At 44.5% G+C, this 15846-nt stretch overlaps 1 protein-coding gene across 9 annotated transcripts in view; it reads left to right on the top strand.

The window, feature by feature from the left end:
* Window positions 1–11585, top strand: part of LOC112226651 (receptor-type tyrosine-protein phosphatase S-like) — a 101959-nt gene extending 90374 nt beyond the window's left edge. For 4 of the 9 annotated variants that reach the window (XM_042307982.1, XM_042307983.1, XM_042307981.1 and 1 more), the window contains 7 exons: window positions 272–426; window positions 599–884; window positions 1108–1286; window positions 1511–1637; window positions 1733–1858; window positions 2900–3054; window positions 7090–7676. In XM_042307982.1, coding sequence (XP_042163916.1) covers window positions 272–426; window positions 599–884; window positions 1108–1286; window positions 1511–1637; window positions 1733–1858; window positions 2900–3054; window positions 7090–7315 — 1254 coding nt within the window. In that variant the 3' untranslated portion in view covers window positions 7316–7676. Of the gene's footprint in view, window positions 1–271; window positions 427–598; window positions 885–1107; window positions 1287–1510; window positions 1638–1732; window positions 1859–2899; window positions 3055–7089; window positions 7677–7703; window positions 7771–8772 lie in introns of those variants that run through there. The other 5 variants (XM_024391107.2, XM_042307986.1, XM_042307985.1 and 2 more) reach the window with 3 other exon arrangements.
* The last annotated feature ends 4261 nt before the right edge of the window (window positions 11586–15846 follow it).

Genomic DNA, 15846 nt, shown 5'->3' with positions numbered 1-15846 from the left:
GATGAGTGAAAACATGTATTTAATCCATTTAGAGTAAGGCTGTAACGTCACAAAATGTAGAAAAGGGGAAGGAGTCAGAATACTTTCCAAATACACTGTATGTCAATTCATATATTATGTAATGTTTGGAAGCATTATAATTATCAAGTACATGGGGAGAACACAGATTCTTTTGTTTGGTTTCTGAAAGTACCCCTCTCTCCATTCTGCTATGTCTCATACAGTAGTGATGGTGATGGCACTAATAATGTTCTCCTCTCCCTTCTCTCAGAGTGGTAGTAGTGAACGGAGGGAGGTGCGTCAGTTCCAGTTCACTGCCTGGCCGGACCACGGAGTACCAGAGTACCCCACCCCGTTCCTTGCCTTCCTACGCAGGGTTAAAGCCTGCAACCCCCCTGACGCAGGTCCTGTCATCGCACACTGCAGGTAGGAGGACACACAAGCACCATATAACCACACACACATATAACACACACCTGCGACACGCACGCACACACACACACACACACACACACCCTGGATCCAGTCAGCCATATATGACAGGCTGTCCTGACGAATGACTACTGATAGCTCAGACCCCCCTGTTTCTCTCTCTCAGTGCTGGGGTGGGCCGCACCGGCTGCTTCATCGTGATCGACGCCATGCTGGAGAGAATCAGACACGAGCGCACTGCCGACGTCTACGGTCACGTGACCCTGATGAGGTCCCAGCGGAACTACATGGTGCAGACGGAGGACCAGTACGGCTTCATCCACGAGGCGCTGCTGGAAGCAGTGGCTTGTGGGAACACGGAGGTGGCGGCCAGGAGCCTGTTCTCCTACATGCAGAAGCTGGGCCAGGTGGAGAATGGAGAGCACGTCACCGGCATGGAGCTGGAGTTCAAGGTGAACATATCAACACAGTGGATACTGTAGCATAGAAATATAGTGGATAGAATAGAGACATGTAGAAATATAGTTCAAATACAGAGATATGCCAGTCAGAAATAGGTTCACAATCAGAAACACTTGGTAATTTGGAATTAAAATTTGTTTTGGTGTAGTACAATGCTTCAAAAAGCAATCCTCTCTGTATCTCTCCCTCTCTACTTTCCTCTCTCTCCTTCAGCGTCTGGCCAACACAAAAGCCCACACGTCTCGGTTTGTCAGTGCCAACCTGCCGTGTAACAAGTTCAAGAACCGCCTGGTCAACATCATGCCCTACGAGACCACCCGTGTCTGTCTGCAGCCAATCAGAGGCCTGGAGGGCTCAGACTACATCAACGCCAGCTACATCGATGGATACAGGTACGTCTCAACCATAGAAATAGAAATAGTAGAATAGACATCCCAATTCAAGACACTGTTCCATTACTAAATTGCTTTTGCATAGATATAAAACCCTAGGAAGTTTAATCTGTGCCTCAAACTGTCCACCATCTTGACTTGGACCAGGTCTGATAAGCTATGTTAAACTTGCTAGTTTTATCTTTATGGTCTATTAATTAAGGATTGTGTCCATGTGGTTATAGGCAGCAGAGAGGTTACATCGCCACCCAGGGTCCACTGGCTGAGACCACAGAAGACTTCTGGAGAATGCTGTGGGAACACAACTCTACCATCGTTGTCATGCTCACTAAACTGAGAGAGATGGGACGGGTAAGGTTACGCACACACATGCACGCAAGCACCCACCTACTCACACACATACACGCACACACGTGCCATCTCTGTTCCTTTGTGTGTCTCTACAGGAGAAGTGCCATCAGTACTGGCCTGCGGAGCGTTCAGCCAGGTACCAGTACTTTGTAGTGGATCCCATGGCTGAATACAACATGCCCCAGTACATCCTCAGAGAGTTCAAAGTCACTGACGCAAGGGTGAGTGTGTGTGTGAGTCTGAGTGTGTGAGAGTGTTTTTGTGTGTGCAACATTTCCACAATACTCTCTATCCTCCTCAGACAAGTCAAGGTCAATGACACGTGACTATTTATGCTTGTGTGTGTGTTGTAAATGTAACTGCGAATTACTTATCCCCTTTGTAGGGTATTTTATATTGTAATCAGTCACCTCTCCCCCTTATTGTCCATCTATCAGGGGAGTTTGTGAGGGCCCTGGCAGCTAGCATGTTCAATCGACCCACCGTAGATTACTCTAGTCAACCCTGTCCTCTCCTAACGCCCTGAACGTGTGTGTGTGTGTGTGTGTGTCTGCATGCTTGCCCCCCTCTCTGTGTGTGTGTGTGTGCATGCTTGCCCCCTCTCTCTCTGTGTGTGTGTGTGTGTGTGTGTGTGTGTGTGTGTGTGCATGCTTGCCCTCCTCTCTCTGTGTGTGTGTGTGTGTGTGCATGCTTGCCCTCCTCTCTCTGTGTGTGTGTGTGTGTGTGTGTGTGTGTGTGTGTGTGTGTGCTGTGCCCTCCTCTGTGTGTGCTTGTGTGTGTGTGTGTGTGTGTGTGTGTGTGTGTGTGTGTGTGTGTGTGTGTGTGTGTGTGTGTGTGTGTGTGTGTGTGTGTGTGTGTGTGTGTGTGTGTGTGTGTGTGTGTGTTGATAAGCCTGTCCTGATGGCCCATTAACAGATGTTGTATTGATCTCTGTGGAGTCAGGTTGTCTGAGCAGAGAAAATATGTAATTGGCTACAGACAGACAGGCTCCAGAGCCAGGCAGACAGGATTTATACACACATAGATGAGACAGAGAGAAGATGAGGAGGGTAGGTGGTCAAAAACCAGAACCAGACCTGCAACCTTACTAGAAAACAGAACTCTGCCTGACTAGATAGTAGAATAGTTTGATTGGTAAAAGCAGTAGGAGGGAAATCTTGCATTCACTTTTCCAATCACGTACAGAGAGCAGTGTTTACTGGTAACAATAAGGAGGAAGGAAGGGTGTATGTCACTTCTTCTTCCTTCCACTCTCCCATCAGGATGGCCAATCGCGGACAGTTCGTCAGTTTCAGTTCACTGATTGGCCAGAGCAGGGAGTTCCGAAATCTGGAGAGGGCTTCATCGACTTCATTGGCCAGGTGCACAAAACCAAGGAGCAGTTTGGTCAGGACGGCCCAATCAGTGTCCACTGCAGGTAATAGCTATAAGTTTTGATTAACAATGCATTGCCCTTATAGACTTCACACATCTGTTATTCCCCATTACTGCTGTATAAAATTTTCCAAGATGGCATAACAGTCGGACGTGTATTTCTCTTGTCCCGTCTTGTACATAGTCGTTTTCCTCGTCATATATTTTGTATTTATTTTAATCTCACTTTCCATCTACGAACTGAATATACTTTCCTGCAACCCGCCTCACCCAATGTTGTATGGATCTGCTATTTTTATACTTTAGAATTGGAACCCCCATCAGAAGTTAGCCAGCTAACTAGCTAGTAGCTAGTAGTCAGTTAGCCACTGCTAGCCACTGCTAGCGGTCTTCCCCGTTAACTTGGAAACCAGCCAGCTTCAGCTCGGTCAGTACCTGCCAGTCTGCCCAGCGCGATATCAACCCAGAGCATATCGGACAACTTTTTCTCTACCTCATCACCAGATTCCTGCCACAAGCCCTGGTCCATTACACCGGATCATCGCAGCTAGCTAGCTGCATTTGAGTGGCTACTGCTGGCTAACGCCTCTGTCCCAAAGCAAGCACCAGTTAGTCTTGAGCTAGCCTTGAGCTAGGCCCATCTTCCAGCTAACCGAAGAGGTCTACCAGCTAATTGGGCTACAATACCTCTTTTGCCAATTGGCCCGGGCCCTTTATTGCCGACACATAGCCCCGCCGATCCATCACGACTGGTCTGCCGACGTAATCGTCCGAGGTGGTTTCAACAGGCTCTTCCATTGCAACATCGCCGAAGGACCATCTGCTATCTCTGGCCCGCTAGCTGTCTGAATTGCCGTTTCTACAGCTCGGCTAGCGTAGTAGCGACTACTGAACGGCTCCCTGAAGCATCTGTTGCTGCTCATTGGACCCTATGATCACCCGGCTACACATGCCTTTCTCTAATGTCAATATGCCTTGTCTTCTGCTGTTTTGGTTAGTTATTATTGTCTTATTTCACTGTAGAGCCCCCATTTGTCTGTACATTATTCCTTGAATCTATTCTACCACGCTCAAAAATCTGCTCCTTTTACTCTCTGTTCCGAACGCACTAGACGACCAGTTCTTATAGCCTTTAGCCGTACCCTTATCCTACTCCTCCTCTGTTCTTCTGGTGATGGAGAGGTTAACCCATGCTCTGCAGCCCCCAGCACCACTCCTATTCCCCAGGTGCTCTCATTTGTTGACTTCTGTAACCGTAAAAGCCTTGGTTTCATGCATGTTAACATCAGAAGCCTCCTCCCCAAGTTTGTTTTATTCACTGCTTTAGCACACTCCACCAACCCTGATGTCCTAGCCGTGTCGGAATCCTGGCTTAGGAAGGCCACCAAAAATTCCGAAATTTCCATCCCCAACTACATTTTCCGACAAGATAGAACTGCCGAAGGCGGCGGAGTTGCAATCTACTGCAGAGATAGCCTGCAGAGCTCTGTCATACTATACAGGTCTGTGCCCAAACAATTTCAGCTTCTACTTTTCAAAATCCACCTTTCCAGAAACAAGTCTCTCACCGTTACCGCTTGTTATTGACCCCCCTCAGCTCCCAGCTGTGCCCTGGACACCATATGTGAATTGATCGCCCCCCATATATCTTCAGTGTTCGCACTGTTAGGTGACCTAAACTGGGATATGCTTAACACGCCTTGGGGTAGCCAGGCATTTTCTAGAGGATTGAGGTCAGGGCTTTGTGATGGCCACTCCAATTCCTTGACTTTGTTGTCCTTAAGCCATGTTGCCACAACCTTGGAAGTATGCTTGGGGTCACTGTCCATTTGGAAGACCCATTTGCAACCACGCTTGAACTTCAATCCAATCATAATGATGGTCATTATGGTTAACAGTTATATTTTTGTTTCATCAGACCAGAGGCCATAACTCCAGAAAGTATGATCTTTGTCCCCATGTGCAGTTGCAATCCGTAGTCTGGCTTTTTTTATGGCGGTTTTGGAGCAGTAGCTTCTTCCTTGCTGGGTGGCCTTTCTGGTTATGTCGATATAGGACTCGTTTTACTGTGGATATAGATACCTTTGTACCTGTTTCCACCAGCATCTTCACAAGGTTCTTTGCTGTTGTTCTGGGATTGATTTGCCCTTTTCGCACCAAAGTACGTTCATCTCTGGGAGACAGAACGTGTCTCCTTCCTGAGTGGTATGACGGTTGCATGATCCCATGGTGTTTACACTTGAGTACCATTGTTTGTACAGATGAAGGTGGTACCTTCAGGTGTTTGGAAATTGCTCCCAAGGATGAACCAGACTTGTGGAGGTCTACAATTGTTTTTATGAGGTCTTGGCTGACTTCTTTTGATTTTCCCATGATGTCAAGAAGAGAGGCACAGAGTTTGAAGGTAGGCCTTGAAATGCATCCACAGGTACACATCCAATTGACTCAAATTATGTCAATTATCCTAACAGAAGCTTCTAAAGCCATGACATAATTTTATGGAATTTTCCAAGCTGTTTAAAGGCACAGTCAACTCAGTGTATGTAAACTTCAAATTCACTGGAATTGTGATACAGTGAATTATAAGTGAAATAATCTGTCTGTAAACAATTGTTGGAAAAATTACTTGTGTCATTCACAAAGTACATGTCCTAACCGACTTGCCTAAACTATAGTTTGTTAACAAGACATTTGTGAAGTGGTTGAAAAACAAGTTTGAATGACTACAACCTAAGTGTGTGTAAACTTCCGACTTCAACTGTATATCAATCCTGCCCTGCCTTTCTAAAATCTTTGAAAGCAAAGTTAACAAACAGATCACAGACCATTTCGAATCACACCGAACCTTCTCCACTATGCAATCTGGTTTCCGAGCTGGTCATGGGTGCACCTCGTCCACGCTCAAGGTCCCAAACGATATCATAACCGCCATCAATAAAAAACAGTACTGTGCAGCCATCTTCATCGACCTGGCCAGCTTTTTCGACTCTATCAATCACCACATTCTTATCGGCAGACTCAATAGCCTTGGTTTCTCAAATGACTGCCTCGCCTGGTTCACAAACTACTTGTCAGATAGAGTTCAGTGTGTCAAATCGGAGGGCCTGTTGTCCGGACCTCTGACATTCTCTATGGGGGTGCCACAGGGTTCAATTCTCAGGCCGACTCTTTTCTCTGTATATATCAATGATGTCGCTCTTGCTGCTTGTGATTCTCTGATCCACCTCTCCGCAGACGACACCATTCTGCATACATCTGGCCCTTCTTTGGACACTGTGTTAACAAGCCTCCAAACGAGCATCAATACCATACAACACTCCTTCCGTGGCCTCCAACTGCTTTTAAATACTAGTAAAACTAAATGCATGCTCTTCAACTGATTGCTGCCTGCACCCACACACCCGACTAGCATCACTACTCTGGACGGCTCTGACTTAGAATATGTGGACAACTACAAATACCTAGGTGTCTGGTTAGACTGTAAACTCTCCTTCCAGACTCACATGAAGCATCTCCAATCCAAAATGTAATCTAGAATTGGCTTCCTATTTCGCAACAAAGCATCCTTCACTCATGCTGCCAAACATACCCTCGTAAAACTGACTATCCTGTCGAACCTTGACTTCGGCGATGTCATTTACAAAATAGCCTCCAACACCCTATTCAGCAAACTGGATGTAGTCTGTCACAGTGCCATCCGTTTTGTCTATGGCCTATTTATTGCCTTACCTCCCTAATCTTCTACATTTGCACACACTGTACATAGCTTTTTCTATTGTTTTATTGACTGTATGTTTGTTTATGTGTAACTCTGTGTTGTTGTTTTTGTCGCACTGCTTTGCTTTATCTTGGCCAGGTCGCAGTTGTAAATGAGAACTTGTTCTCAACTGGCCTACCTGGTTAAATAAAGGTGAAATAAAATACAAAATAGTAGTCTGGCTGACATATTGGTAAGTTCAGAGCTGGTATTTGTTTGACCCGTGTATGTGTGTATATGTGTGTATGTGTGTATGTGTGTATGTGTGTATGTGTGTATGTGTGTGTGCGTGTGTGCGTGTGTGTGTGTGTGTGTGTGCAGTGCGGGTGTAGGGCGAACTGGAGTCTTCATCACTCTGAGCATTGTTCTGGAGAGGATGCGTTATGAGGGAGCTGTGGACATCTTCCAGACAGTGAAGATGCTGAGGACACAACGCCCTGCTATGGTGCAGACGGAGGTAGGCTTCAAAGACACAACGCCCTGCCATGGGGCAGACGGAGGTAGGCTTCACAGACACAACGCCCTGCCATGGGGCAGACAGAGGTAGGCTTCAAAGACACAACGCCCTGCCATGGGGCAGACGGAGGTAGGCTTCAAAGACACAACGCCCTGCCATGGGGCAGACGGAGGTAGGCTTCACAGACACAACGCCCTGCCATGGGGCAGACGGAGGTAGGCTTCACAGACACAACGCCCTACTATGGTGCAGACGGAGGTAGGCTTCACAGACACAACGCCCTACTATGGTGCAGACGGAGGTAGGCTTCACAGACACAACGCCCTACTATGGTGCAGATGGAGGTAGGCTTCACAGACACAACGCCCTGCCATGGTGCAGACGGAGGTAGGCTTCACAGACACAACGCCCTGCCATGGGGCAGACGGAGGTAGGCTTCAAAGACACAACGCCTGCCCCTGCCATGGGGCAGACGGAGGTAGGCTTCAAAGACACAACGCCCTGCCATGGGGCAGACGGAGGTAGGCTTCACAGACACAACGCCCTACTATGGTGCAGACGGAGTACAGACACAACGCCCTACTATGGTGCAGACGGAGGTAGGCTTCACAGACGCCCTGCCATGGGGCAGACGGAGGTAGGCTTCAAAGACACAACGCCCTGCCATGGGGCAGACGGAGGTAGGCTTCACAGACACAACGCCCTACTATGGTGGTAGGCAGCCCTACTATGGTACAGACGGAGGTAGGCTTCACAGACACAACACCCTGCCATGGTGCAGACGGAGGTAGGCTTCACAGACACAACACCCTGCCATGGTGCAGACGGAGGTAGGCTTCACAGACACAACGCCCTACTATGGTACAGACGGAGGTAGGCTTCACAGACACAACACCCTGCCATGGGGCAGACGGAGGTAGGTTTCACAGACACAACGCCCTACTATGGTACAGACGGAGGTAGGCTTCACAGACACAACACCCTGCCATGGTGCAGACGGAGGTAGGTTTCACAGACACAACGCCCTGCCATGGTGCAGACGGAGGTAGGCTTCACAGACACAACGCCCTGCCATGGTGCAGACAGAGTGAGGCTTCACAGACACAACACCCTGCCACGGTGCAGAAGGAGGTAGGTTTCACAGACACAACGCCCTGCCATGGTGCAGACGGATGTAGGCTTCACAGACACAACGCCCTGCCATGGTGCAGACAGAGAGAGGCTTCACAGACACAACACCCTGCCACGGTGCAGAAGGAGGTAGGTTTCACAGACACAACGCCCTGCCACTGTGCAGACGGAGGTAGGCTTCACAGACACAACACCCTGCCATGGTGCAGAAGGAGGTAGACTTCCCAGACACACTGATGACCTCTCCAATTATAAAATGGTTTGTTGAGAAATGGACAGATATTGCTAGATGTTTTTTTTTCATTCATTCATAGAGATAGCAGACCACCTCACTAGCTACACTAGCTACATGTCCATGTCAGTTAATCAATATACTGCACTAGACAGAAATCTGTCTATTCTTTCTTTTTGTTCAGGATGAGTACCAGTTCTCCTACCAGGCTGCCCTGGAGTACCTGGGGAGTTTTGACCACTATGCAACCTAAGAGAGGAGAGGAACTGTCATCCCTCCTTCCTTCTGCTCAGATAGAGGTCCACAGAGAAACAAGGAACAACCAACGAGAGAAGCAGGCTGGAAAACGACAAAACAATGAACCTTAAATCCCACCTGAGGGACGACACTACTAACAAGGAGTAATTATTACAAGAACATCAGCAACAAACAAAACAACAACAACAACAACTAGATGAATGTCAAAGAAAACCTGCGCTCTCAGGAAAGACCTGGAAAGGGTGTGTTGGGAGTCGGAGACAGACAACTACATGTGTAATCCTGCTTATTCTTCTTACCTCAGTGTTCAAAATGTGGAGGACTTATAATACCTGTGTGTGTTGTGGTCAGCTATTTCAAAAATGAAACCAGTGAAAAACAAAAACTGCTTCAGAAACAGGAGTTGTGATATGTGTGTGTAAAAAAATACAAGGACACAAAAAGCCTGGATATTTGCTGCACCCTAAATGGGTTTTTGTGTTATTATCTTTCTATCTATGGGTTAAGTGTATGAGGTGTGAAAGTGCAAAGGTGAACGTTTTCATGTGTCTGTCGTTCTGCATTCTGGTGTCTGTTGCTGCCAGAGCTAGTCCTGGCTTAACCTGAGCACAGTTTTAGACAGAGGACTAAACCTAAGTCCTAGACATCAAAGTAGGACTAGAGGGACGGTTTGAGCTGCATGTCCGTGATTGGACGCCAGACTCTCCTACCCACAGTGCCAAGAGAAACCACGCTGTTCCTGGGCAGATGTAAAATGTACTTTGACCTCTGATGAGGAGGAATGGTGCCCTACTATCTGTACATCCAGCTTACAATACATGAGCAGTAAACTCACAGATCTAGAATCAGTTTACCATCCTTAAATTGTAACCTAAACCATTTGGTTGAAAAAGCTAAATTGACCTTGATCAGTGTTTGGGGGCAACTTCACCCTACTCCAAGTGGGGATCAATATTATTACAAGTCAATGTTTAGTCATCCATGCTTACTTGCTATTGCTGACATCATATTTCATAACCTAATGACAGTAAAGGTTAAACACAGATTAGGCAATTCCATGTCAATCCCAGCCAGTCATTTCAGGAGGTTCCATGTAAGAATTGAATGTTGTCTATATTTTTCTTGGAGGGCCATTTCGATGAATGAACAGAATTTCAAAAAATGGTCTTTTTTTGGGGTCAATTTCCAGCTTCTGCAGAAACAATTGTAAGGATCCTATTCATTGTGGTTCAGTGTCTTTGCCTTATGTTTCACCTGGTTGGTTCTCTGCAGTTTAGGCTGTATCCCATGTACATGAGCTAAGCATTGAGTGTCATGATGTAGCTCACACCTATTTGAAGCTTACACCTATTGAACCTATTTGAACACCTATTTGAATTGTCACTATACATTGGAATGGTCCTGATGGCTCAGTGGGTTGGAGCCGGGTTATGACAGCATGAAGGTTGTGGGTTAAATTCCTGCTTGGGGCTACGTATATGGTACTGAATATGTGTGTTAACCGCGAGTTGCTTTGGATGAAATTAGTTTTGCTTGTTAAACAATGTAAATCCCAACGGGTTGAGAGTAGAAGAAAGAGGTTTGAACTCAAACTCAACCCACTCTCTTCCTCTCAGTCCCTCCCTCGGCTCACAGTGGCTCTTTACATCTTCGCTCCGGTTTCTCTCTGCTCGTAGTCTTACTGTGCAGACAAAAAAACGAACGACACAACCCGATGCTTTCACCTCAAATCCACTCCGACATTCCCCACCATCCCTTGAGATGTTGTCCTCTTCTCTTATTGATTTGATGTACTATAATCTGCTTCCCCAGATACGTCGTGATTGTAGAGCACAGTATGGTTTATCGTACATGAACTTGAACTGTACATACCGTCTGACGTATAGAGTTCTTTATAGTCCAGTACATAGGCCTGAGCATAAGGCGTACATACAGTACAACACGCATCATTATTTATTATTTTAAAAAAGAGCCTTATTGTAATTGTTGACTTTGTCAAATATTTATTTGATATGATTTTTTAAAATATTTATTATCATTCTATTTTGTTACTGTTATTAAGACCTGATTTTTTTTACTATTGGTTGATTTGTTTATTCATAGTTTTATTTGGGAAAATAACCGAATATAACCAATGAGAGGTTGTTTACTTGGCAAGCCAATTTTACTGTATGATATCGTCAATGTTTTTTTAATTGTCTTTTTTATTTGCTTTAGTACAATGTGTACAGCACTCTTTGTAGAGTGCTATTTGATACTGATGTCCTCATAGATAGATACTTAGAGCCAGACCTAGTTTCAGTTCAGTGACCCCCCGCGCCCCCATTATCATAGCTAAAGTGGTACGATCCGATCGCCAATACGGCGGCATAGATAGAGAGTTTAAACGGTCGAGGAAAGTATGCTACACTGTTCAATTATAGTGTGCTACTATAGATCGAAGGAGTATATGATAGCATTTTGGGACAAATGGTGGGGAAAGTATTTAACAATTAAGTTATCCGAATATGAAATTTAAGTTGGGTCCAAAAGTTTATCTGGTGTGACTTAACATTTTAATGATTAAAATATAAATATACCTGAAATGAAAGACCCACAGACTAAACATGTGACATCAAGTAAGGTCCAGTTTCTATGGCATCACATATATCCTGTTACCTAGTAACTGTTATTTTCTTTAAAACCCTGGTTGTAGATAGTATTGTATGTTGACTTTGTATTAAAAGCAGGATGATTGGAGATACAGCATAATGAGTCATTTGGTTCCTCTGTCATTGTTTGTGATTGTCTGACAACTGGCTGCAAATTATACACTGTAAAAGTATAGGAAGATAACACAGCAGAAGCCTTTGTGATGAGATACATTTCAAGAAGAAAGGTGTGAAGTGTATCTTTCTCCACTAGGTGGTGTCCAACTACCTATCCAGAAAGAACATTTCAATTTATTTTACGAGGCAAGTCAGTTAAGAACAAATTCTTATTTACAATGGCTGCCTACCGGGGAACAGTGGGTTAACTGCCTTGTTCAGGGGCAGAACGACAGATTTTTATCTTGTCAGCTCGGGGATTCAATCCAGCAACCTTTCGGTTACTGGCCCAACACTCTAACCACTAGGCTACCTGCCGCCCCAACATGTAGGCTACATGCCGCCCCAACTGGTAAAGGTGAGCCCCAACATGTAGGCTACATGCTGCCCCAACTGGTAAAGGTTAGCCCCAACATGTCGCCCCTTTAACCAGTCAAAGTCCATCTAATCTATCAGTATACCAGAAAGTGTTCCTACCTGCAATCCCTCAACATTCAGGTTGTGAAACATTTCCTTGTATTTTGTATTTGGATCAGCCAAATGGTTTTCTTTAGAATGTTGTAAATGGATGAAAAATGTCTATGTGTCATCTAAATTCGCAGTTGCAATACCCTTATGCACTACAGAGATTGTCACAAGCTTCTCCCCTATTGTGTAGTGTGAGATGCAGTGATAGTACACAAAGAATGGTGTGCCCTGAGCATGGTTGGGTGTGAGTTACAGGAAACTTACCTAATACCAGGGCGCACACACACACACACACACACACACACAAAGTGAGGTGCTGCAGATCCTATCACCTCTCATTCTGATGCACCTAGATGATAGTCTATGGCACTTTTTGCTCAGCTCCGAATGTATGCCTTATACCTCCAGCTTGACTATCTTTCCCCTCAAACTTGCATGATATTATATACAGTAGAAGATCTGTTTAAATGTGAGTGAAATGTGAGCGAAATTGCTTCCATGGTGCAAACCAATTGGGGTCAAGCATTTACAGTGAAGCACGTTGTCATTAAACTAATGTTCTATTGGATGTAACTCTATCATTCAGCGGTGTCACATTTCCTTGTGGAGATCTCTGCTGTGACCGGCCCAGTAACCCTAACCCTCTGTCCCAACACAATATCTCACAACCCCAGACGGGCCCACACAACGAGGCCGCCGAGGGAGGGCGTAACACTACACCTCGGCGCTCTGATGCCAAAAGAATACAGCCACAGCGATAGTACACTTGGCCATATAAACTTATACAGCTACCCAATCTGTCTGTCCCTGTTAGTAGGGGATGCTCTCAGGTTGACCTAATGTCTGTAGAAGTATCGGGTTGGTTTGTCAGAGGGTGGTAGAATTCCTTGCTAATACAGAATGGAGAGGTATTGACTATATGTTAATTACAAGTTTATAAACGTATGAATATCTCATGCTGTAGCTTTATTCATCAGCCTGGCTAACAGGGTTGTTTTGATATGGACTGTATGAAATGCATTAACAATCCCTTCACCCCAAGGCACCTAGTAGGTCTCCGTAAGGCTTCAATGATATTAAATAGAGTCCTATGTACCTTGGGGTAAAGGCAGTCCTTGAGTTGGAGTGAAATAGGTTCCGGTACTAATTTTGGGTGCCAGTACGTATTGTTTATATTTAGGTGCAGAAGCTAAATACTTTTGCGCTAATATTAAATAAGAGGAACAGGAGCTCAAGCAGTAGAACATTTGAGGTATTTGGTACTCAGCTGAGCTCCTGCCCAAGTCAAGCACTGGGTAAAGGTATTGTTAATGCATTTCATACAGTCCATATCAAAACACCTCAAGTCCAATTGTCCAATTGAGCTGACATATGCAGTGTTTACCATGAATCTAGTCTCCACTAACGCAGGAACATTGCCTTCTTGGGTTAGAGTCAGATCTGCGCCAGCCGACACCAGCACAGCAGTTGTTTTGACAGTGCCAGAGGTGGAACTGTAGTGGCCTGTAGTAGCTTATAGCCTACCTAAAGCGGACATTGCCCTTGACTGCACCGAGTCCCATTTCTGAGAAATCCCAAGCAGCCTGTTTACAAATTCGAACACTGGAAAGTGATATGTAATCTACACCTTGATTATGCTGATAGAAAAATCCTCATTATTTAGATTTATAAACTGGGTGGTTTGAGCCAAACTGCTGATTGGCTGAAAGCCGTGGTATATCAGACCGTATACAATGGAGACAAAACATGTATTTTTACTCTTCTAATTACGTTGGTAACCAGTTTATAATTAAACAATAAGGCCTAATGAAGTGTGGTATATGGCCAATATACCAAGGCTTAGTGCTGTTACAGCTTACAGCTCCAATGCAGTTCCACCTCTGCTACGCAGTGCTATCAACGGTTAACTCTTGATCTGATCCTTATGCCAAGGCCTAAAAATGTTAATCAAGCTGTAACGCTGATCTTCCGCGATATGGATTGAATTGAGCCCCGATGTTTTTTTCCCAGTCTATATTAGAGGAACATAAATGTCCTGTAAAGGAATTGGTGAGTGATGTAGGATGTATGCATTGAGTTGAAATATATAGCCTATAATATATAGGAATATATAAGATATAGGACATATTCATACATTGTATAGGAATATATATAAACAAATATATAGGCTATATCCATACATTGTCGCAAAGTGGGTCGCGGACCGTTAATGGTGGCTCGCGACGTGTCCGAGTAAATGTATAATTATTTAATTAATTACTGGAATTGACTTGGCCAAGTGCATCTGCGGTCTCTGCTGTTTGGCAGCTGCGCGAGTGAAGGGGGATATCCTCGTGCTTCGCGGTTTACCGGATCTTTTTTCTGCAGTTTTCTTGAAGACTGCACTCTGCGACACACACGATGCAGCGCTGTCGTTCAGCAGCAGATGATGCTCTGTCTGCCACTGACTTGTCATGACCACTAGTCATCACTCACCGCTGTCATGAAATGGACTCATGCTAGTAACAAGTTCTGACTGAGCTCAATTGTCATGAAACGCATATAGAGCGATGAGTTTCTCTCTCTTTCATTCAAACTTATAACGAGGAGCTCCCACAATGTGTTTTGTGCGGGGATGTGCTTAGTAATGAGTCTCTCATAACGAACAAATGATGGTAAACCCAGAGAGTTCTTTCAGAACCGCTGCAGAATGCTTCAGGAAACAGTGTTTCGACAGTTGAAGAGTATGTCAGCTAGCAAGGCATTGTTGACATTTTCTAACAGGTGATGATCAGCAGAAATAAGGTAGTATTAACTAACTCTCATAGTAGTAGATGTGAGTTTCTCTTTCAAACAATCCCCTGGCCTTGTACACAGCTAATAGTTAACAATCCCCTGGCCTTGTACACAGCTAATAGTTAACATTCGCCAAAGCAAACTAGCTACTGACAGTGCAACCCCAGTAGCAGTACAGATGAAGATGGACAACGATCAGGCCCACTGTACATCTTACTGTAGAAATTATTGTTGAAAACTAGTCTAGGTTTGAACTGTTGCAGTTAAAATACAATTTTTATTCTTAACTGGAAAAAAACTGATTGAAGCAAGATGTTTTTTAACAGCAACAGTTCCAACCTAGATTTTATTTCAACAATAATTTATACAGTAAGATGTACAGTAGGCCTGATAATTTTTCATCTATATTGTTACTTACGGTTGCACTATCAAAAAGCCTGTGTGTGTTCTGTTATACATCTGTGTGATGTGATCAATCCGTTTATTCCAGTTCAGAAGGAAAATGATGTATTGTGTTTTAACAGCAAAAGTTCCAACCTAGACACATATGCAAGAGTGTTTTTAATGGGGGAAAATAAACATGAATAGATATTTATATGGATATGTAATTTCATTGTTTTTTGTTTTTGTCTATGTTGCATTTGTTTTAGGCATAAGGGCAATGAAATGTACCGATATTAATGGAGAGTTGCATATTTTCCTAAGCTTGGGTCCCAGGAAAACACAGAATTTCTCATTTGTGTCCCAGGCTGAACAAGTTTAAGAACCACTGCAATAGAGCATTATTTATTATCATGGCCAGACATATAGAAATTTAGCTGAATTTCCTCAACCTCAAAAATGTCTTTGCCATGATAATAAAGTGGTTTTCAGGAAAAATCATGTATCCACCTCTTTCAAACATCTAACAAGAATGCTATACTACACCAGCCAATTTTTAAGATTCTGCA

Source organism: Oncorhynchus tshawytscha, linkage group LG28 (assembly GCF_018296145.1).
Source record: "Oncorhynchus tshawytscha isolate Ot180627B linkage group LG28, Otsh_v2.0, whole genome shotgun sequence".
NCBI lineage: Eukaryota > Metazoa > Chordata > Actinopteri > Salmoniformes > Salmonidae > Oncorhynchus > Oncorhynchus tshawytscha.
Note: the sequence above shows the minus strand (reverse complement) of the source record. Positions and strands in the feature narration are given on the sequence as shown.